The 24632-nt window shown below is 35.2% G+C and overlaps 2 protein-coding genes and 1 long non-coding RNA gene across 3 annotated transcripts; 1 reads left to right on the top strand and 2 right to left on the bottom strand.

The window, feature by feature from the left end:
- The first annotated feature begins 210 nt into the window (after positions 1–210).
- Positions 211–975, top strand: LOC113333269. Its single transcript, XR_003351839.1, has 2 exons — positions 211–386; positions 604–975. It is a non-coding gene; the product is annotated as an uncharacterized LOC113333269 (long non-coding RNA).
- A 789-nt stretch (positions 976–1764) lies between these two features.
- Positions 1765–5834, bottom strand: LOC113332784 (anaphase-promoting complex subunit 11-like). The gene is made up of 5 exons (XM_026579297.1): positions 5804–5834; positions 5402–5481; positions 4923–4945; positions 2800–2918; positions 1765–2172 (listed from the first exon to the last, which is right to left on the bottom strand). The coding sequence occupies exons 1-5, from the start codon at positions 5832–5834 to the stop codon at positions 2060–2062; spliced, it is 366 nt and encodes a 121-aa protein (XP_026435082.1). The 3' UTR covers positions 1765–2059.
- Positions 5835–18443: 12609 nt separating this feature from the next.
- On the bottom strand, positions 18444–19855 carry LOC113332707 (chitinase 10-like). Its single transcript, XM_026579224.1, has 3 exons — positions 19385–19855; positions 19114–19270; positions 18444–18992 (listed from the first exon to the last, which is right to left on the bottom strand). Exons 1-3 carry the CDS (start codon positions 19707–19709, stop codon positions 18626–18628), a joined length of 849 nt encoding a protein of 282 aa, XP_026435009.1. The 5' UTR covers positions 19710–19855; the 3' UTR covers positions 18444–18625.
- Positions 19856–24632: the final 4777 nt, after the last annotated feature.

Below are 24632 nucleotides of genomic sequence, written 5' to 3' on the forward strand. Positions count from 1 at the left end.
ATATGGGCCCTGCTAATCACACATGTTTGATCTGTCTTGATTCTTAAAGTCGCATAATTTTTATGTTTATGGCACAGCTAGGCGAATAAGTTACTTTCCAACTGGGATACGCCACGTGGTCCTCACCCATTCCTTCCCATTATAAATTGGGCAAAACGTTTTCTATTCAGTTTCATCTTTACAATTCTCCTCTTTTACAATTTCTTTAGAAAATTCTCTCTTTTAGTTTTTGTGCTGTTTGATAAATTCTCTCTTTTAGTTTCTGTGCTGTTTGATTTTGAGTAGAAGAGAAAAAAATGGCAGACGAATCAACTTTGAATTGCATAGACATCTTGTTGGCTATCATCCTTCCTCCTCTTGGTGTCTTTCTCAAGTTCGGATGCCAGGTTTGTGACTCCCTCTCTTCACCAATTTGTGTTGTTTTTCATAACTCTCTACTTGTTTAAGAATTAAAAATTCTAGTATGCTTGGTATACAAACAATAAACATGTTAGCTAGATACAAAGATATCTTGTTTGTACCTGAAGTTTTGAGTCAATCAGTCAGTTTCTAGTTTGTCTGTGAATTAACTTGTGTTTTTGTGTGTTGTTTTTGGATGTGCAGATTGAGTTCTGGATCTGTCTTATCTTGACATTCTTCGGTTACATTCCTGGTATCATCTACGCCATCTACGCCATCACCAAGTGAAGAAGAACAGACAACTGAAGCCTAATCTATTCATCATGTAAAGTTCTTGGTCTTACTACTGTGTTTCAGAGATGGGATGTGCTTATTTTAGTTTTAGTATATGGATACCATTAGGGTTTCAAGTGTGCTGCTAGCGTATGCTGGTGTCTTTCTTAGCTACAAGTTCTACAACTACTAGTTATTTAATTATTTATTGGGTGTGCTATTTATCTTCCGTGATCTTATGTTTCTATTGTTATCCAAAAGTTTGATTGCAGAATGATAAAAATTGGTGTTATTTATCTCTAATCTTCTTTATATCTATGTTTCTACTGCACAACACAAATTAGGGTTCCAAAATCCTGCATTCCACTGGAGATATGTTTGACAGAAACCGCCAATCATAGGGAGTATTTTGTTAACCTCACTTTCAGGCACTCAAAACATGTGTACTGAATTTTGTCTGATTTAAACAAAAGAAATCAAGATTCTTTAACAGTACTAGCTTCACATGCTTCCTGTCTTGATTCATACGAGAATGGACTAAACGATCTAAAGTACTGCATTGCTTTTACCAGTCTAAATCAGTTCAAAAGAACAAGTGGACTATGCACACAAAAAACCACATTCAGAAAAGAGAGATCCAAACTAAAACCGATCTACTTCACTAAACATTTTCTTAATGATGTACACAAGAGCTTTATTCGGAAAATCAGAAGCTTAAAGGGTCAGTGACTCGCACATTTAGATGAGCCTCATCGTAGAAGTAAGATCTAATTTGCCAAAAGTCCTAAAGAAAGATGCTTGTATCAGCATGAAAAGAGTTCATGGAGATTTTAATGCCTTGAATTCCTTTTGCCCCAGGGACAGGATGATTCATTAATTCTCCTTCAGGCATCTCTTTTCTTCTCTACCTTCTTTTAATTTCCTTTTTGATCTGTCTCTTCTTTCTTTCTTGTTCACTGAGTGTTGTGTGTGGTTTTAGATTAAAGTTTTCTGCCACTAGTAAACAGATTGTAACGAAGATCTAATCTTCATTAAAGATAAAAGCACATTCACATAGACATTCCTCCGTCTCTTGTTACCAAAAGCACTACATAACAAAATGAATTATACTGTATTGAACTATCAGAGAAATTTTTAATAATCATCTTCTAATCCATGAAATGGTTGCATGAAGCAAGTGTAACTACAATGAGATACAGTTACCTCTACACATATTCATTTAGACCCCTGATATGGAAAGCATATCAGAGAAATTTTTAATAATCATCTTCTAATCCATGAAATGGTTGCATGAAGCAAGTGTAACTACAATGAGATACAGTTACCTCTACACATATTCATTTAGACCCCTGATATGGTTGAACTATCAGAGGAAGCATGTCTTTCCTTATTTGAATTGCCACTCCCGGCGGCACATAGGGCAATTTGCTTGAGGAGTTTGTGAGTTCACCCATTTTAAGATGCAATGGAGATGGAATGCGTGGTCACATGCACCCCAAACTGCGAGAAAATTAATTTAAAATATAAGTTTCATTTGCTCCACAGAACACGAACAAACTAGACCAGAAATATCTACAACTCGTGAGAAATAGAAGCAGAGACATAAGACAGCAGGTAGAAATCCATGGATGATGGAACATATCTTCTAGAACTAAAACTCTAGAAAGGTTTATAAAGCGGTTCAAATGAAACTGCCAAGCACAATATCCTGATTATTACCAAGTGAGAGCTTGCAATTCTCTTAGTCCCAACCAAGGCTACAAATGATACACATCGAAAATATGTGGTGTATAAATCGAGATTTTTCATTTGCACTGGACTAGATGGAACATGGCTATAGTCTCTTAGTCCCGAGGATTCAATTAGTACACTTTGAGTATGCATTTGTGGAGTAAAATTTTGAGGTTATAATTCGCAAGGACCTAGATGGAACATGGATAGACTTCTGTTTTTCCTGCAGTGTCTCAACTAAAATCCTTTAACTAGGAAATTTCTAGATTAATTATTCCACTCTAAGCATTATGAATAAAAAGAAACAGAAGTTTAGATGCATCATGCCTTAGTTTCGACAGATAATTTGACAATATGCAAGTCTGTTAAAAAAATGAAACAGTTGATTATACTCACTTAGAGGACAGTCATCTCCAGGGCGTTTACAATCAGAGCAGCAGCCATCGAAGGCCATCCTACATATACCACATGTCTCATCTTGGGCATCCCAAGTCCAGGAAGCTACACCATGCCACCTACAAGTACAACCAGAAGTAATTATGGATAATTGGTAGGTATTGGTTACAACCAGAAGTAATTACAGTTAATTGGAAGGTATTTTGAAATTCAGTTCAAAAAAGTTGCAAGTGGTTCGGAGTACATACTCTGTTTATAATTAACGCCAAATTGCATCAAGTAGGAAGTCAAGAGAAAACTGCAAAGACGGATTGCCAAAATAGGGGAAACCATACAGAACAATGCAGGAGCCGAGCTTTAACTTAGACGATAGCAATTTCATTAAAAAAACAGCGACGAACATGTGATGACATAAATAACCGATCATACTGCTATCTTCAAGCGCTACAACACTGTACGAACTAAAAATAAAGAAAAATAAATAATAACTTGTAGTTACATTAAGGACAACTTCATTAATTGCAGAAGTCCAGGGGGCTGAGTTGTGTCCGAATCTAGAGATGTCAGAAAGCTTTGAGACAGCTATATAGTGTGTTTGATTCCATAGAAGAATGTGTGTCTTTTCTTTTTTATTGCTTGATTCCTCTTCCACTGAACGTGTCCCATTTTAGCTCAGGATTTGGTCAGCTCAAAGGAGAGCTGAGTGGAGTTGTAACAAGCCACATCTACTACCGGACAGATAGGACTACATACTAACTAGCAGTATGCATCCTTTTATCTAAGTGATTCTATTTAGATCTTGATCCATTTGGACAATATTTAATGAAGATCATTAGTGACACTAGATCATGGCAGTAACTAGCCACAAGGTTGTAGCATGATCACTGTAAATTTATTTTCAGATTATTGTGGTTCCCTTAGCCCCCTAATTGTTTCAACTTCAAGACAACAATGGGAGTATAAAACAACAAAAATGATAGCATGCTAGTGGCAGGCCACTTACTCGCGCATGATGAAATGACACCCTATCAACCTTCATATCATGGCATTCACCTCGAAGGGTGCACCATCAAAGAGGATTTAGGGGTTTATGGATGGGCACCATGCCCCTATCCACGTCAGTATGCAAGAATTTAGGGTGCAAGTGGCGTGTACCTTAGCATGGTTCATAGGACAACAAGGCAACGGTTTAGATATTGCATCATCATTCATATGCAAAGACCTAAAAGGCTAAAACTAGGTCATATCTTCATCCACTATTATCAATTAGGTGGCCACAAAACAATAGGAATTTGATACTTCGACAGCTGACATGTAAGAATGCATTCCGTCGGGAGACAGGAAGAATGAAGAACATATGGTGCTAAGTAGCGTGTACCCTAGCATGGTCGACAGGACAACAAGACAACAGTTTAGACATTGCATCATCATTCGTATGCGAAGACCTAAAAGGCTAAAACTAGGTCATATCTTCGTCCACTATTATCAATTAGGTGGCCGCAAAACAATAGGAATTTGATACTACGACAGCTGACATATAATAATGCATTCCGGTGGGAGACAGGAAGAATTAAGATCATATGGTGCTAAGTAGCGTGTACCCTAGCATGGTCGATAGGACAACAAGACAACAGTTTATCATCATTCGTATGCGAAGACCTAAAAGGCTAAAACTAGGTCATATCTTCATCCACTATTATCAATTAGATGGCCGCAAAACAATAGGAATTTGATACTTCGACAGCTGACATATAAGAATGCATTCCAGTGGGAGACAGGAAGAATCAAGAAAATATGGTGCTAAGTAGCATGTGCATGGTCGATAGGACAACAAGGCAACAGTTTAGACATTGCATCATCATTCGTATGCGAAGACCTAAAAGGCCAAAACTAGGTCACATCTTCGTCCACTATTATCAATTAGATGGCTGCGAAACAACAGTGATTATCCAACATGTAATCCAACAGGAGATAGTAAGTATCAAGATCAACATACGTTGCTAATTGCTAACCCTATGGCAACTAAGAAGATAGCAAATGTAACAAGGAGAAACAAATTCATGATAATTATAACAGCACTGACATCAAAGGAAAGGAGAAGCAAAAAGCCCAATCAAGGATACGTAATATTTTGACCTTCATTCTTCTACCCTGCCGAAATCAATAATACCATGAATTAAAAAATTAACGATTAAATCGAAACAATCTTATAAGTTATAACAAAATATCACCTCCTAGCATTTGCAGAAACAAAGAACTACAAAATTAAAATAAGATTAAATTGAAAAAGAAGAAGAAGGAAGATGACAATGGTGTAGCTAGGGTTTAAAAAAAAAAGATTGGTTGTTCTAGGGGAATCTGTTTTTTGAGCTCAAAAACACTAATTTGTATCCGGGATTGTAAAGGTGAGAATGAAATTACCAGTTAGAGGCTTTTAAGCTTTCAATACCAATTGATAATCTGGGTTTATACTTCAAAAAGATTCTTCCTCTCTTTTTGGTATAAAGACTTGGAAACGAAAGAATACTAGATGACCGCTGCCACGGTGGTGGGTAGCTGACGAAGAAATGGACCTGCATGCATCACTTTTCGTCGTCAGCACATTTCTGTGCACGAATTCAGGAGCAAGATAGCCATGTAATTCAACAAGAAAAAGTAACTTGAAATACATGCAATACTCACCTGTGGACAACACAACACAAAGTAAATTTATTCAGTTTTCTCTTGACTTCCGGATTTGGTAGGTATACCTAGAATTGAGAGCTCTCTTGTAGTAGAACTTTGTAAGGTGAAAAAGGATGACAAATAATGATATGTTACTGCTCCTCAAAGGTTCTCAGAATAGCAAAATGATGGGATATCCTTATGATGGATAAATATGCCCATAAACTTGCAAATCTTTTGGGCATCTATGCATTCAGCAATGGTACTAAGCACTTCATATAGAATTGAGAAGGGTATCAGAACTGTGCACTTTAACAGCCCAAGAACCGTGAATAATTACTTGAGCGGTACTGCTTACTTAACCTTATCATGACATCTATAAGTCCAGTACGTAGAAGTTTTTCTGGCTCAAAGACCAAATAGTATCAGCATAAAAACTAAGAAAATGGTAAATTGAGTAATTCAATGTTTCAAAAGACTAAGAAATATAGTCAAATGGCTAGAAACAGACTTAAGGGGTATTGCATATATTCATGCATCCTTTTGCCCAACTTACCTAGATCACAATAGAACTAATTTAGTCAGACCACACAAACCACCACAGAACTAATTTGGTCAGACCACACAAAGCTCAGTACTCAGTAGGACTATTTTAGTCTAATTCACACATCAAATATAAGTGATTGGTACTAATCCTATAAAATTAGCAAAGTTCTGTTTCCGAACTTAGCTCTAGCAAAGTTCTGCTTCTAAACATCTCTCTGTATAAACATATACTATATTAAAAGATCTGAAATATTCTGGTGGATCGAAAGTAAACAAGGGTGTTCAAATTGATATGTCCTGTTCCAGGACAAATATTCTGGTGGGTCAAAAGTAAGCAAGGGTGTTTCATCACATTTTTCACATTCTTGATGAAAAATTAACTGACACCACTAACATATTTTTGCACATAACCACACAACAAACAGGGCTACACCAAATGCACCATTCGGGAGATGGACATAAAGAAGAAAATTACTAGAGAGATCAATGAGACATGCAATTATGAATCATTCATGACTTGACTGCATTCTAGCAACTTGTTCTAGTTCTTACAATGCCACATAACAACATTGCTACTTCTTCATTATGTATAGATTACTATGATCACACTGAACATGAATTAAACTTTGAGTGTTGTGACTTGGGATAGCTAATTAACAACGCATGTGTCCTTAACTAATCCAAAGTTTATTTTTCGTTATTATAATTGCTCATCGACATCCATAATTCCTGAAGTGTGTATTAGTAATGAAAACAGAAAGGTACCGTTTCACTGAGCTGGCCGTATGAACTAACTATCAAGAACAGTATGGTAAGACTCTGTTGCAAATGAAACATGTTGGATTGTTTAGCTTGGTGTGTTAAGAGTTGGGAGTACACCAGGCTGTTACACAAGGAGGAGTTCTATTTCACGCCTGTTTAACAGGCTCAGTTTTAAAATCCTTCCCACAAAATCCGAATATTAAAATCGCTCAAGTAACAAGCGGGGTTTTAATTATCGTCTACAAACAGGGGTAACTTAGTTTAACGCTTGGTGTGAAGCGGTCGTATAATGTGCTTTTCATTGAAGCGCATATTAAAACAGCGCTAGGAAAGTGACTGGTCTTTAACGTACGTCTGGAATGGAGCTTGAATTAAAAATGTGTTCAGCTATATTTAGTTTCGTTCCCACTGTGTGATTCTGCCAAAAGCTAAAGCTAAAAGCCAAAATTAGCTTTGGCATTTTGCCTTTTTGACATATGTGATTGTGGACGCTCTAAGGGATATTGACATATATGATTGTGGAAGCTCTAAGGGATATTGTATTGTTAAAAAGAACAGTTAGATTGCTTTATCAAATTCTGAAAGATACGAGTTCATTCTGAACCAGCTCGACACAGTATAATGCATAGTTTACTGACAAAAATCAATTTCAAATACATATTGCTGAAACCAATAACTCAAATTTTTGTGAGGACACGTTATGCTAAAACTCTAACTAAACAAAATAAACATATCAAAATCTTTACAAAACTCTGGAATATAATCACTTTTTAATGCACACAACAATGATTTCTTTGAGATATTTCATCAGTCAGGACTGAACATTTTACAAAAATGTCCAAATGCTTCAAATTAGGTCAAATTTCACAAAATCCAAAAGAATATCCATAATAATAAGTTCTTGAATCAAAATACAATATGACAAACACTATAAAACGTCATGTATTATGATCTCAAGAATAACTCATGGTTTTACTTAAAAATACATATAAAAGCGGAAGTATAGACACAAGGAAAGACGAAGCTTTTATAAACGAAATAGTTTGAAAGATGAAGAAACCATACCACTAAACGTTTGTCCAATTACTTGCAGTCCAAAATTTGGAAGGAATGAGCTGAACCCTGCAGAGCTTGCTTAGAAAATTTGTAAATTAGAAGACAATTAAACTTTCAAAATATCATACATCTGTTTATACAGGTAAGGTCGGGTCAGTTAGGAATCCGTAACTGGTCGAAAACCCGACCCATATTATTGGTCACTGAATAATTTTAAACTCTACTGTGTTTGTTTGTTTGAATTTGGTCGTTGAATAATTTATCTAACATGTATTGGATCAGGATTTATATTTATATGAAGAAAAATAGATACTAGTTTGACCTGAATTTAGTGGATATCTAATGTTAAAAATAGATACCAGTTTTACCTGAATCTAGTGGATATATAATGTTTCTTAAAAGAGTCACGCAGATTCTCGTAGATATATAATGGATTGAGTTAGGATTAATTTAGACTTATAAAAACTAAAATGAATTACCAGATCGTAATATTGTTGAAAAAATCAAGATTATCATGTGGCAGTGGGTGGTGATGGTGGTTGGCGGTCGGTGGTGGTGGGTGATGGTGGTGGTAGTTGTTGGTGGTTGGTGCTGGTGGTTTGCCGTCGATGTTAGTGGATGCTGGGATGGTGGTAGTTGGTGGTCTGTGCTGGTGGGTGATGGTGGCAGTGGCGGTTGGTGGTGGTCGGTAATGAGGGTTGGTGGTGGTCGGTAATGAGGGGTGGTGGTGGTTATTGTTGTTGTTGGTGCACGTGACGGTTGGTGGTGTGTGGTGGTGGTTGGCAGGTAGTGAGTGGTGGTTGTGGAATAACTTAACGTGCTCTGATAAAAATAGAAAACCAAAAGAAATTCCATTAGAATCCATGAAACTCTTGTGGTTTGGATCGGGATGGAGAAAATTTTAAACTCTCGGTGCGAGTTCAAAATTGAATTCACAGCATCCTGACTATCCGATGATGGCGATCAAACAATCATTAAAATGTGGACTTAACCGCAGTTATATCTGGTATTTTGAAACATACATTGTATCTTCCAAAATAATCTCATATATCTAATATCCAGATTTTCCTACTTCTTTCTTAGTTTTGGGGAAAGGGGATTCTTCATATCCCATTCTTTTAGAAATCTTAGAAGTTTTTATCTATCAGAAGTTCTTATATCTACCAGAAGTTCTTATATAGTTTTGTGATGATAGTTGAAAACAAAGCCTATCAAATATCATTGTTTATATAATAACAGAGAAATCAACTGACATAAAGACATGAAAAATTGACAAATGGTAGCTAAACTAGCAATCAATAACTAGCAAAAGCAAGCATATGCATGTAACTTGAAGGAAAGGAAACTAAGGATCAATTAAAGAGAATTACAAATCACAAATGCAAGATGTTCCTTGTGAAAAAGCGAGGGTACCCAAATATACCTCAAGCTAAAACTTTTTCTACCTATAAGTCCTTTCTCCGAAAGTGATTGTCTATGGACTGAGTCGAGACAATGCAACTAATTGGTTCACACTTCGTGTGATCGTCTAATGATACGAGATCGAGATAATACAACAACGAAGTATGTTTACTTGATAAAAAGGTTCGGACTTAACCAAACACAATAGGATTGCTTATCAAGTAAATAGGAATTAACGTTTGTGTAACTTACTTTAATTATAATGAAACAATTATAATGCAGAAAATAAAAGTAAATGACACAGCAAGATTTTGTTAACGAGGAAACCGCAAATGCAGGAAAAACCCCGAGACTTTGTCCAGAATTGAATACTCTCAGGATTAAGCCGCTGCACAAAATTAAACCAACTTCGTATAGTTGAGACCAAACAACTAAATCTATTGTTCACCTAGTTCCGTCTTTATTCCCACGCCTCCAACTTATGAATAAGTCACGTACTTGGGACAATTCCTTTGGTTTGTATTCCAAACAGTAAAGGAACACCAAATCTGTTTGGTGTCAACTTTATTCAACCAAGTGATGTGAGTCGGACAAAGGTTCTTCTGTTTATCTTAACATAAACTCCTTCACCAGGTTCTTAGATATATCTTATTCTCAACTACCGAAGTAATTGCTAAGATTTTGCAATCAATACTTTTAATCACAAAGAATTGTATTGATGCCGATCTACACAACTAATCAATCCAATCTACTACAAGGATAAACCGATTATAGTTGGATCCTCTTATACCGAAACAAGTATTGTGCACACCAAAGATTATGAACCCCAAATCATAAATCTTTAATATCTTATTTGTCTTCAAATCTTCTTAGATCTTCAATAAACACATGCACACAACAACTTGAATCTCTTGTGACTAATCACGCACATAATGGAGTCTGTTAACAATGGATTATCACAAGATCGTCTTTAGAAATACAAACAGTCTAAAGATCTCTGTCGAAACTTCGATCTAGCTTGAGTGAATCTTATATCAGAAGAGAAGATTCTCAAGCATAAACAAACTAGATGCAATCAAAGTTCAAACATTGTTAGTCAATCAAATCAATCAAAAACAAAAGATAAACCACAATTATCTAGTTTCCCACCAACGGTACTAATAGAGCTTCTCAATACCAAAGAAGACTTTAAACTGAGTGGTCATGAGAGATTTCTCCTAATTAGGTTACTCTCCTCTCCGAATAAGCGACTTCACTAGTAACAACACAACCGAGGAAGTTTGCTGTCACGAAGGATTAGTTTGCAAGAAATGCAAACTTCAAGTATTTATAGACAAGGAAGTTTGGACACCAAGGAATTTCCAAAACCGAAAATATTCTCAAGATATGCAATATATTCCAAATTCGGTTTCCATAATTTTTGGAAATGCTCTGTCCAAAATAATGACCGAAAATCTCTTTGGAAAATCTTTAACTAGTAAATGCATATTACTAATTCTCGTTTTTCTAAAATAAAATTAAAAACCTTAAATAAAAGATTCTTAACTTATTTATCTTTCGATCCTGGGATTTTGTTCCTTTAGCTATTAAGGAATAACTTTGAATAATAAAAGATAAACATTACTGTACGTGTTCAAAGTATGTCGACATCCTTACTTTGTAAGTCCTCTTTCATACTTACAACCTTGAAACCGATTTTCCACACTTCCAAACAAGTTTATAATTGGTTCATCCGACTTTCAAGAATTATGTGATTGATCAAGAACACTCAATCACAAATCATGGGTTTAACGGTTCTACCAAAACAAGTTTCGGTTCTACCTCCATGTGAGTACTGTGCATAATCACACTAGCTTTCCAAAATTCGGTTGACTAGGTACTAGGATCGGTTCCCCATATATATATATGGTATCTAACTTATATGTGTTTCACATGTCCATAGGATTGGTTCCCCTTTGCCTAAAAACGTGTTGCACATGTCCATAAGATCGATTCCCCTTTCTACTACAAACTTGATGCACATCATACAAGGATTGATTCCCCTTTGTGATGTGTTGAACCTCTTACTAGGATAGGTTCCCCTTTACCTAGAGTCGGTCATACACAAATCACAAACTCGATCATACCATATCAGGTGATTACTTAAGATCGGTTTCACTGATAAAAGTCATATCAATACATAAGTCAGGCCTTTGTGAATAGTTTTACCAAGAACATAAACAATTCATGAGCGATTATACTAAATCACACATATTGGTTGTTCACAAGATATACAATGAATAACAATACCAATAACGCCTGGCGATTTCCTTTTCAATTCATAAATAAGTTTATGAACTTACTTCCTTAAAACACATATACATTGTTTCCTAGGATAAAATCCTCACCTCATACCCATACATAATCACAATAACATTCAAACTATTATGTCGATGCGTTATCTACAAAGTTTAATGGTTAAGCAATAAACCTCTCGTATTGTATTCCTTAATACTATGTCTATCTAGAGTGTTCATGCTTCGCAGTTTTGTTTTCAATATGCACGACTTGAAAGATATTTTAGGGAATGAAACAGTTCAAGTCAAATATCAGTAACCTCAAGTGGAAGGATGATGTTGTCGTTGGAGCTTCTTACTTCTTCACTTCTTCAAGTCTTCGCAATACTTGTAATGTCTCATATCCTTATACTTTCAAGCTAACCTATACGAAGTTGACTCTAGTACATAATCAAGCGACTCTTAAACTGAGTTTTGATTCACTAAAATATGACAACCAAACTTGACATACCAACGCTTGGTGGGTGCTATGCTCTAACACCTTGTACCATCACCACTAAATCAATGAAACAGTCCAACTGATCTTTGTTTTATTTTAAGTGTTACAGGCAACTTGAGGGCATGGAAACAACCTCAATCAATGCACCACCACCGAATAAATACAGTGCTTTTACCGACCAAACATAGATATACAATGCTCTCCATTCTTTTTCTTTTGATTCAATATCTTATCCCCACACTTGAAATCATCAGCATCACTACCTAGTTATTTAATTAGGTCTGGTTTGAGATTCATGTTTTATTTGTATTCGAGCAAGAAGATAGGCTGAGTCCTTCGCATGGTCTTTAATAAGAACATCGTTATTTTGAAACTTCCAGTATCCAACTGTGGTTAGGTACTCAGTTTGATGATGTCATATCTCCATCATCCAACGGTCAGGATGCTGCGAATTTAATTTTGAACTGGCATTGTGGGATCAATTTTTTTCCGATTGAGATTCATATGAGATAATAACATACATATTTTCACTAGAAATATCCATAAGAATCGTAATATATCTTTCTCCATCAACTATCCTAAGAAACCTTAAATGAATTGAATACCTATGATAATTGTGGAATCTAAAAAGATCCAAATTGAATACCATGGATATATAACGATTCCTTACATATCTTAATTGAATACCTAGGAGTTTTTAGAATTGTTAAGTATCCATGTAAATCCTAATCCAACACATCCCAATAAAATTTAATCTCAGTTCCGTGAAATTATGATAACAAAAGAACTAGTTTTAATTCTATATAACTCGATGATAAACACAAATATAATTTTTGATCTTACTCGGCCAACTATGTGCAAGGACTCCTATAGTTGGAATTTTTGGAGCCTAAACAGTTTAGCTGGGTTTCAGATCTTACTTGTATGGAGTTAGTTTTGTTTTCTTGATGTGATGATAACTAGATATTCAATAGCTGATTCATTGTCGTGTGACCTCAAGATAAGCAATTCAATTTTGGACTCACTCCTTTAACGCGAATTAGTTTGACATTTTTCTTTGATTGGTGAAGTAGTTATCAGGTGGTCCCACCACTATTTGTGTAAGAATTTCGTCCTTCATTACATAATTCTCACAATTATATCAAAAGATGATATTGAAATATTACGTGTTTTTGGTGAGTCTAATTTAGATTTGACTCAGGGTTAATGTTCGATTCTCAATCTCTCACTGAAACAAATCATTGATTTTGACTCATTTGATTTGGAGCGAGGAACATCCAACTAAAGTAACATAATGACATGCATGTTTCTTTTCTTATCGACAAATATATTATTTTAACTTACAAGGATAGTTTATCTATAAAAAAAAAAGAAAAAAAAAAGAAGCAGAACAGAAAAGAAGGTATAAGACATTACTTCAAAAAAAAAGGAAAAAAACACACGAGGGATCAAGCATATAAAAGGAAGATATTTACAAGCTCATTTTACGCGTTTCATAAAACGACTCGGTGCATAAGCTCTAACTTGACCTTGAATTTTTCTGCTTAAATCCATACAAATTAGACGAAAATCTTTCATGATTTTTTTTAAAGGCTTTTCTCTCTGAAGTATCAATAACTGCAATGTTTTCTAATACTAGTGAAGAAAACATTGAAAAAATTAGGTCTAATAGTGTTTGCCTGCTCTGATACCAATTGAAAACACATGGGTACCAAGTACACCAAAAAAATAAGGAGCACAATTTCAGGACGCATAGTCAACTCAAAAAGAGAACTAAGCGCTACAAATATGGTTAGATCATTTTAAGTTCATGGATATTACTACTGAAACTTGGATTAAGGAAACTGGGGGTATTGGTATTAGGCTAAGATATATGGAAGGGATGTTTAAAATGTTGAATTTTTTTTTTATTTAGACATATCTCAAATGAAATAGTTATTTCTAACGAAAACTTGTTGAAGTGAAGAAAATTTCTCACATCAAAAAAATCGAATCATTGAACATCAGAAGCAGCTTATGTACTTTAATTCTTGAAGAAGAGGTACAAGACCAAGTGGGTACCAGTCATTCACAAGAACTTCAGAATCTTCCACTTATCTAATCAGCAACGACGAAGTAAGAACAATATTATTGCTCTATCTCTAGACAATGGTGAATGGACTATTAATATGGAGGTTATTACCAAAAACCTTGTCTCCAATTTACTGCATGACATGTCAGCCAAATCAGAATGTACAAACTTCTCTTAGTATTTTCCCGATCACTAACACTATCACTATAGAGGAAAATGATCAGCTTCAAGGAATGCCTACTTCGAGGGAGATTCATGTCACTTTAAGACATATTGGTGATGTGAAACCTCGGGGGCCTGATGGCTACTCATCCATTTTCTTCAGGCGATGAGGTAACTTATCTAATTAAGAACTGATTTAGTTCTGATATACTCCCTAAATACATAAATCATACCGACCTTGTTTTAGTTCTTAAATGAAAGAATCTTAGTTCTCCTGTATATTTCAGACCAATCCTTCTCTGTAATATCCTCTGCAAAATTGTTATTTATCAAGTTGCCAAAATCAACCGACTTTTATTCCTGGCAGGAGAATCCTTGATAACATTAGTACCGCCAAAGAGTCAACCCATTCTATGAAACAACCCCAATCTATTATGTGCTCTTTTACTGTCAAACTTGATATTAGCAAGGTCTATGATAGGATGGATTTTAATTTTCTAAGACACGTGCTAATGGGGGTGGGCATCACTGGATCCCTTCTTATTCTCATAATGAATAAGGGGAACTTTGTTGTTTGGCCCTAAGCCCACAAAGTTAGTTATAGTAGGGTCCAACCAGATTTTTTTTTATTTAGAGGTCCAAAATTAATTAAAACATGGAAATGACCATAATACCCATTGTTACCAAACGTGTGTGTTTACACATTCATTATATTGAGTACATATCTGTTACACTGATTATAAATTCGAGTACATATCTGCTACACTGCTTATAAATTCGAGTACATATCTGCTACACTACTTACAAATCTGAGTACATATCTGTCGCGCTTCTTACAAATAGAACACGTATCCGCTAAACTGCTTACAAATTCAAGTATATATCTGCTGCTTACGAATTCGAGTATGTATCCGTTGCACTGCTTACAGGAAAATTACATGTTTGTTAGAATCAATGATAAATAAATTAGAAAACGTTTTACATCACATATATTGTAGGATCATACCGTTAATATCTAGTATTTCTTTAATACAATATTAAATCATATAAAAAATAAAGGAAAACCCATATATGCACAGTACACGCATAAAAAGTTGTACAAAATTAGCACATACTTCAGTATTTCGCATATGTACTCATGGATCAAACAAATAAAAAAAGTGGCAAAATGCTGATAAAACAGAACCAGAAGAAGTTTCTATTAGTACGCAATATACGTACTGCGTATTCATGAACTAAAAAATCAACTGCATGTAAAGAAGAAGTGATGAATATAACATAATCAAAGCACATATTTAGTATTACACATACGTACTCATGGATCGAACCCAAAAACAGTGGCAAAACTCTGAATAAATCATAATCAAAAGAAGTTTGTAACAGTACGTCATATACGTACTGCATATTCATGAACTAAAAAATCAATTGCATGTCAAGAAGAAGTGATGAATCCATGCATATAACTGAATCAAAGCACATACTTCAGTATTACACATACGTACTCATGGATCAAACCCAAAAACAATAGCAAAACTCAGAAATATAAACGAATCAAAGCACATATTTCAGTATTACACATACTTACTCATGGATCGAACCCAAAAACAGTGGAAAACTTTTGAATATAACTGAATCAAAGCACATACTTCAGTATTACACATACATACTCATGGATCGAACCCAAAAACAATGGAAAAACTCTGAATATAACCGAATCAAAGCACATAATTCAGTACTACACATACGTACTCATAGATCGAACCAAAAAAAATGGCAAAACTTTGAATATAACCGAATCATAAGAATTTTATATCAGTACGTCGTATACGTACTGTCAATTCATACACAAAAGCAAACTGTATCAAACCTAAAAACATAATGGCATCATGAAAATCGATTTGATCTTCATAATACAATCGAAAAAAAAATCAAATGAAGAAAAACGAACAAAATAATCAAAGAAGATGATTAGAAAACATACCCGGAAACAAAAACAAATCTTCTCGTCGTAAATCATAACGACGCATCATCATCTTCTTCTTCTTCTTCTTAATAAATTGAGTTTCTGTCAGTACGGGATATACGTACTGTTGCTTCATATATAAAAACAAACTGAAACACATCTAAAACCAACAAAATGGAAGCGGTATAAGTAAATCTAACAATGAAATGAACAAAAAATATGATTATTCATCTAGATCTGGTAAATAATCAACAAATCAAACATGGAGATAGAAAAGCGTAATCAAACACAACAACAATTCGATCGTGAAACCCTAAAATAAACATTGATTTGATAGAAACGAGAAATATTGAAGAATTTTTTTTGGATCTGTTCAGAATCCATTTGCAGCAGCAGTGAGAAGAAAGAGAAGAAGAAAACGAATATGAAAGGTTAATGTTCTTCTCGTGCTTATAATCCCTGTTAAATAGGGAGGGTTATTTGTGGTATTTTTAAATTTCGCATTAGTTATCCCGCACGTGTACATGACCTGGGCTTAAAAAATTAGGTCCATTTTTATGTTTTCTCTTAATTATGGACCTCTGGTTACTGGGATTTAATGGGTGGACCTGCCACTAACTAAGAACACTATAATAGGATCTATAGGTAATTCCTACAATGAATAATTAATGTTAGCACTGCCGTTTTCTCAGTCCTCGCCAACATGTCTCATGGAGGGTTTTCCCATGCTGAGAGAGGGATTATGCAAGGTTGCCCCCTATCTTTACCTCTTGGTTATTCTTCTCAAGGTCCCTCTGCTTGGATTATGGAGAAAATAGAAGAAACTAACCTTTATAATGGTTATAAAATCAATAGATTTTTTCATGCAATTAGTCATTTAATGTTTGCTAACGACCTTATATTTTTGTTGTGCCCAATGATAGAGAATATCAATATGTTGTTTATGTATTCTAGTTGGTCAGGTTAGAAAATAAACTTCCAGAGTCTTCAATTCATTTTAACAAATGTGTTAGCCATGACAACCAAAAAAGGATTGCTGATAAATTAGATCTCCAAATTATGAATGAAGATAAAGAATTATTTGGGGAAGTAACTTCTTAAATCGGAAAAACAAGATGCCTCTAACAAGATTTTAGAGGAAGTGATGAAGAACAATATGACAGGGTGGAAGAGACATTTTATGAATTATGCTGGATGAACCTTTCTCATTGAAGGTGTGTTTCCTGTAATTCCCCCATATTATATGGGTAGTTGTCTGGTCTACGGAAACTTGAAGATGTTAACAAGGACCAGATTGGTAAACTTATACGGAGATTCCTTACGTGAGAAGGATGAATTATGAGCGGCTATTCTAAGGGCCAAGTATCTGAGAGGAAATAGTTTTTAGGATTGCAAAACTCCAAAGGTTTGTTCCTCAACATGGAGTATCATGCTTACTATCAGGAAAATTATGCAAGAAGGTTATTTGCTAGCAAGTGAGTGATGTCGAATTCATTTTCATATTCAAAGATCCATGGGTTCCAAAGTTACAAGGCTATAAACCCATTATAAATTAAATGCGAAGAACTGGAAATTTTCGCCTATAACTCCAAGGTGGAAGGCCATAACTCCCTGATACGCCACTTTGATGCTAGTGACCGGGTCTTAAAGTATTTCATCGCTCCAGCAAAATGCACGTCCATTTTTCTTTATAAGTATGCTTGGAAAGTATGATGCCTTAACTTAGCTTCCACAACATTCTAAATTGCTCTGGTTTAGTGAACGGGATAAACACATAAAGGTTAATACACGTATCATCGGTTTCCAAATTTTGTCCAGACATAATACATTCCTTAGACTTGCGCATAGGCATAATTCTCTTTAGCTCTTTTGTTCCATTTTCTGGAGTACTCCTTTTTCTATGTTTCCCTTTTCACCAAAATAAAACCAAAAAATTACTATCCATTTTGACAGGGTCAAATGTAAAATGTTTGCAACTTGTATTCCCGGCGTGCACTGAATGGTAGAATGTCATTGTTACCTGCCGGTACTTATAACCATTTTTATTCCAATTGGAAAGAGAGATGCCATGCATGTAGAACCAAAATTAAATTTGGGGCATGAAATGTCTAATTTCTAGGCTTGGGACGCTGTAACACTAAATTACATCGTCTAATTTCTTTGTTGTTCCCAACTTTCCTTTCTTAATTTCTCATTTTCTTGCAAGGTGTATTGAGACGATAGACAAGAATCAACATCGATTAGTATTTGGAAAGGAAGTTCTTATTCAAATGTTTCCGAATTAATACAAACAAGAAGATTTACAATACGATACAGAGATAGTTTCAATCAAAAGAAAAAAGAGGAAAAAAAAAAAGACGATAGAGGGATAGTCAAGCCACGCTCCATATTTTAAAAAAGGATGGCTAGTTTGAAATGGCCTTCAATTAAAATGATTTCTGATTCTCACAATCTAAGTTAGGTCCGGTATCGACATTGAACAGCTTCGCATATCTCTGAAAATACCCAACTCGGTCACTGATTCGACCATCACCCCCCCTACCACACTCGAGTCCACCGTTGATTATGTTTGTTACCATTCCATAACCAACTGTCCTATTCGCCTCACGGTCAGCTTTTGTGAGTCTATATTTGCCGATCATCACATCATGGCATGAAGGCTTTGGTAACTGTTCAGTCATCCAAAACCACAAACCAGTTTCGAATGCAAGTAATGAGTTGTTTGATACGATATCTGGGTTTCCTAGACCATCGAATCCCAATGCTCTTCCCGCCTGTCCGTAGTTATAATTCCTGCAATTCAAGCACGATTATAAGAAATCAGTTAAGTCTAGATATGCTTACATGATCTGATACCTTGGCAAAAATACTTTTCCCGGCTTATGAGAAACAAGAAACTACAGTAATTAATTACCATGAGAGCTGAATAGGACCTCTGCCTTTGTAAGATTTTCCAGGAACGCAAGGCCATTGCGTGTTGGTAGAATCACAATAATCACTTCCTGGGCTCACTTCTTCTTTAAAACACAATCCCCATGCATATGGTCCATCTGGTGCTGTTGCCCATCCTCCTGAGTTATTAATGTTATTGCATATCAACCATTAGCAACAGAGTATAATCAGTCAATACTATCTAGATCTAGACTCGAAAACTCGATCGTTAGCCATTAAAACTACTTAATTACCTGTGGTTTCATGAGAAATTTGAGCAAGAAAAGCTGCAATTTCACGCTTACGTGAAGTTAAACTTCCAGAGTTACCAAATTTAGGGAAACGTGATGCCGCTTGAATGAACGACTGGTATGTATAGAAATCTTTAGCAGGACAAGCAGCGTCATCTTTGTGTAGAAAAATTGATTTAAACGCACTTCCGGTAACTATAGAAGATACACAAGAGTAGCGCTTGCGAGCCTCAGCTCCTGCAATGAAACTAATGAGAAACAAAGAAAGAACAATGGATACGGAGATCGAGATAGTAAGATGAGAACGAGAACGAAATGAAGGCGCCATAAGTGGAATATCAGTGGGTTTCCTGTTTTTCTTGTCTATCTTTCTGGTTGACCTTCAGAAGAAGGTGTGGTTTCAGCTGCTGCTGCCTTTGGTTTGTCTAAATTTACCTCTTTATATACACATTTTCATGAACATATAATATATATAAAAACTAAAAACTGGCAGTATTCATTTTCCAATATGGAATTTGCGTGTTCATTTTCTTCGATTCAATGATTTTCAATAATAAGGTCATGGTCAAAGATTTGACTATCTCTCCGAGTTCTTCCTTTTCTTCGTTTCTTTTTTTTGATTGTTTCTTTCATTTTCGTCTTGTGTTTTTTGTGGAGAGGAAAAGTCAAAATACTCAAAATAGTGTGCTCATTTGAGGACTTAGTCATGGGTAGTTTATTTCCCAGGATTGGGGCCTTTGTATTTATATTTTGTGGCGTAATTATTGATCATTCTATTCAGTTTACAGTCAAATCCGTAGTTAAATACGATTTTTTCCTTCTGAGAAAGCAGGAAACCAGCCAGGTAAGTTTGGTGAGTGAGATCATGTGTACCGTTAGGTTCATGCAACCATTTCTTTGCCGAAAACCAGAATATGCAAGAAAATGCTTCTTGACTTTTATTGTTCGCCTCTTGAAATATACGGCTATAGTTGATGCAGATATGCAATTATATACTACTCCCTTCGTTTCTAAAAAATAGTCAGGTTTTCTTTTTTGGGTATGTCAAAAAAATAGGCTTGTTTCAATATGTGAAAAGTCAAATGTTATGATTTTACTATTATACTCATAGAGGACCACTTCTCTCTCCATTTTCTCTCTTAATACAAAAAGTGGATCACTTCTCTCTCTCCTTTCTCTAATAATAAATAAGTGGGGACCAAAGGATAGATTAGTAAAAAACATGAAAAAGTGGCTCTAATGATTGATTTTCTAAATTTTTGTGAAAAACAAACAAATTTATTTTTTAAAAACCAAGGGAGTTGTATATATTAATTTCGGCAAGGTACCGTAATGTGATATGATAGTGGCCTAGTGGGTTGACCATTTAGATGGAGATCGGAGAACCACCTCATTCCAATGATCTACTAAGTCCCAACTTATTTCTCTTTCTAAGTTCGTAGAATAGTCAAACTTGGCCAATGAAGAGCTGTGAGTTGACTTCCTCTCTCTAATCACTCAAGTCTAGATGCAAACCTCAACCATTTAGTGCAAAATGTCGACACAACCTAGTGAATAATCTCGTGTGGTTGTGGTAAAAGGAGGGATAGTGCACGCTTGCCATCAACCCACCAATTTGGTTCCAGGGAACTCGCACAGACATTTGTATTTCTACTTGTCTAAATTGGAGAGTTTTTAAAAAGAATACTTCATATATACAATTCTCATCCTCATCAGCCAAAAGTGATATTCACCAATTAAATTAGTACCTACTAATTTTTGTTTCTATGTGTTTGTGATTTTAGCACCTGCTAATTTTTGTCTCTATGTGTTTGTGGTTGCATAAAATGTAATTATGCACTTTCCGATTTGATTTCAACTTTTCCTCTCCATCCTACGCGTGTACATACTTACAAGAAGAAAATCCTTGCCAGGAATGGGACAAAAGGAATTCTAGGAACCAAATTCATAACAAAAAGAAACACAAATATTAGGGACTGATCAAATTCGGAGTGACAAGAGTGGTTAAAGTGTTGTCTGTTTTGATCAAGAAGGCAGCTACTCTAAATTTATTATCTGGTTTCAAGGTTGGGTCTGATATACTTGAAATCAATCATTTGCAGTTTGCAGATGATCTTATAGTGTTTTTAGATGATGATGTTGAACAAGTAAAGAATTTGAAAAATGTGTTGTTAGCTTTTGAGCTCATCTCTGATCCTAAAGTTAACTTCAAGAAGAGTACAGTGGTGGTTGTGGGGAATGCAGAGCATGAAGCTGATAGCGCACTTATTTTTGGTTTTTCTATGGCCACTTTTCCAATGAAGTATTTGGGCATTCCTTTAGGAAGTAATTCAAAGTCAGTTGGGATGTGGGATGTGATTCTTCAAAAGTTTCAAAATAAGTTGAGTGTCTGGCAAAGGAAGTATTTATCAAAGGGTGGTAGGTTAATGTTAATTCAAAATGTTTTGTGCAGTCTTCCTATTTATTATCTATCACTTTTTCAATTGCCTGCTTCTGTTGAGAAGAAAACGAAGAGAATAATGAGACAATTTCTTTGGGGAACGTTGAATAATAAGCCAAAGAAAGGTTGGGTAGATTGGAAGAAGATAAATCTTCCAAAAGAAGGAGGAGGAGTGGGTATCAAGAAGTTAAGATTAATGAATAGGACTCTGCATGCAAAATGGATATGGAGATATGGAAATGAGGAGAAGGCTTTATGGATAAGAATTGTGAATCACAGATTTGGTGGCAATGCTAGTGATTTTTTTCCTAACCCTACTTCTAAAGCTATCGGAAAAAGCTTATGGGCTGGCATTCTTAAATGCACTGATGAGGTGAAGCAAAACACTACATTACAAGTTAATTATGGAAACATAATTCTTTTTTGGAAGGACAACTGGCTAAATGGCCAATCTTTGAAGACTTTATTCCCTGCTATGTATAAAATCAGTAGAATGCAGGATGTTACTGTGGCTGATTTGTGTGAAATCAACAATGGAGATAGAAATTGGAATTTAGCTTTTTGTAGACATCTAAAGGAGGAGGAAATAGATGATGTAGCACATCTTACAAATCTTATTTCAACATATAATTATGGCAATGGAGATTCGGATCAGCGAGTTTGGCAGCATGGAAGACATGGCTTTTCTGTTGCAGACTGCTATAAAGCTATGGAGTCTGATGGTTTGCTGCAGTTTCCTTACAAATCATTGTGGAATCCAAAAATGCCACAAAAGGTAATTTTCTTTGTTTGGACTCTATGTTACAATGCAGCTCCAACACAAGACTCTTATAGGAATTCAATAATGGTGAATGGATGTTTACTATGAAAGAAAGCAGCTGAATCAAATCAACATTTGTTTTTACATTGTGAAGTCACAAGAGATATTTGGCTTTTTTTCATGAGGTATTATGGTGTGCAATGGGTTTTTCAACAAACTGTTACGCAGACTATTTGGGAATGGAGAAGGAAAAAAGGGAAATCAAATAAGGTCAAAAACAATATTTGGGATATAATCCCATTTGCAGTCTGCTGGGCAGTTTGGATTGAGCGTAATGGAAGCCTTTTTAATGGAAGATATAACACTTTGGAGGCAATCATCAACAGTGTAAAGATTTTCATCTACAACTGGTGCTTGAGAACAAATTTTTTTAAGGGAGTTTCACCTAATTCTGTTTTGTATAATTGGGAAGCAATCATGTATTCTTGATGTTTCTGTTTTCTGGTTTTTCTTTTAATTTTGTTATGCTTTGGCTCTACTATAATTGAGCATGTTCTTTTGTATCTTCTTAACAGCCTATTACCGCCTTGGTGATGAGCTGTATTTTTTACTACATTCCCCTTTTTGAGTCCAGAAAAAAAAGAGTGATGGAAACGCAGTTCTTAATTGGCCATGATAAATATATTATAGACATTCGGTCTCGTCCGGTCCGCAGGCAGTAATTGTTAGAAAGACTATACACTACAACAAAATATAAAATATCCAAGCTAATCGGCAAAGTACAAAAAAAGTAAAGAAAAACATCGACTCTTCTTGTTTACATAACAAACTTGGGATCCTACAAGAGGGAGAAAAATCAGGGTCCTTTACAAAGAAGTGTGAGGCCTCTGTTTATATGGATCAAAGTGTAAACCTTCTTGATCATATAATTTCACGGATAATGGGATTTAAGTTTCACTAACGTTTTATAGTATTCTTATGATGAGTTTTTTTTTTTTTGAACAAAGAGCACACTTATATTACAGAAACAAGTTTGATACATCTTTATTTATGTAAGGAATTAACAAGTTTGGTGGTTGAGATCACTACTTTCCACATAAATTCTACTTTCTAACTGCTTTAGCTAAGGCATATGCAGCTTTATTACAAGCACTATGTACAAACACACAAGACCAAATAGGATTAATATTATACATGTTGATACATTTTCAAAGAAGTGGCATATTTTGCTAGTGAGAGATAGTGTTTTGTTGCTGAAGAACAGAACTGTTACCAAGGTTATCAGTTTCAAAGATTACATTATACCAACCATTGACTATTGCCATTTGCATAGCCTCCAAAATTGCCCAAACTTCAGCTTGCTGGACATTGATAGTTATTTTTAATGTTCCCCTTCCCATGACATATGCTCCTGTAGAAGTCCTTGTTATAATACCAATACTAGCTAAGAAAGTATGAAGATTGTAAGAAGCATCAATATTTATTTTCAAAAAGTGTAAGGGAGGAGATTTCCAAGTAAGATTTAAGCAGCAAGTATTTCTAAGAGAAACATTAAGAGTGTGAGATGTATGTCCTAGATGATGATAAACAACATAAGAGTTTACTTGATGTATGACAATGTTACGATTGGGTATTATGTTACTAAAGACAGTTCTACATATATGTTTCCAAATAAAATGCACAATGCAGGATGCTAAGTGAATGAAGTGAGGGGTTTTCTTAATAGAGATAGTAGCATCCTTATCTTGATAGCTTTGAATCCAGGAGAGGATAGAAGTATGCTGCATTATAGAAACAAATTGTCGAGGAAAAAACTTCTGCCAAATTTCTTGAGAGAATGGACAATGAAGTAACATGTGATCCGAATCTTCAATCTGGTTCAAGTTGCAGAGCACACAGAGCTGATCAGAAATATTCATATGTTTAAATATTCAAGCCTTGACAGGAACAACATCATGAATAACTTTCCACATGAAAATCTGATACTTATAAGACATTTTCAGCTTCCAGAAGGTTAACCAAAAACTTGGAGACAAACCCATTGACATATC

Source organism: Papaver somniferum, unplaced genomic scaffold (genome assembly GCF_003573695.1).
Source record: "Papaver somniferum cultivar HN1 unplaced genomic scaffold, ASM357369v1 unplaced-scaffold_132, whole genome shotgun sequence".
NCBI lineage: Eukaryota > Viridiplantae > Streptophyta > Magnoliopsida > Ranunculales > Papaveraceae > Papaver > Papaver somniferum.

Bases quoted from the DNA above. Each gene is read 5' to 3' on its own strand.
- LOC113332784 (XM_026579297.1), bottom strand. From the start codon at position 5,834: ATGATAAGGTTAAGTAAGCAGTACCGCTCAA. The intron at 4,946-5,401 runs GTGCTGACGACG...TCGGCAGGGTAG, and splicing joins CTGAATTCGTGCACAGAAAT to AAGAATGAAGGTCAAAATAT. The intron at 2,173-2,799 runs GTGAGTATAATC...ATTTTCTCGCAG, and splicing joins TGGAGATGACTGTCCTCTAA to TTTGGGGTGCATGTGACCAC.
- LOC113332707 (XM_026579224.1), bottom strand. From the start codon at position 19,709: ATGGCGCCTTCATTTCGTTCTCGTTCTCATCTTACTATCTCGATCTCC. The intron at 19,271-19,384 runs GTAATTAAGTAG...TTAATAACTCAG, and splicing joins AATTTCTCATGAAACCACAG to GAGGATGGGCAACAGCACCA. The intron at 18,993-19,113 runs GTAATTAATTAC...CTTGAATTGCAG, and splicing joins GGTCCTATTCAGCTCTCATG to GAATTATAACTACGGACAGG.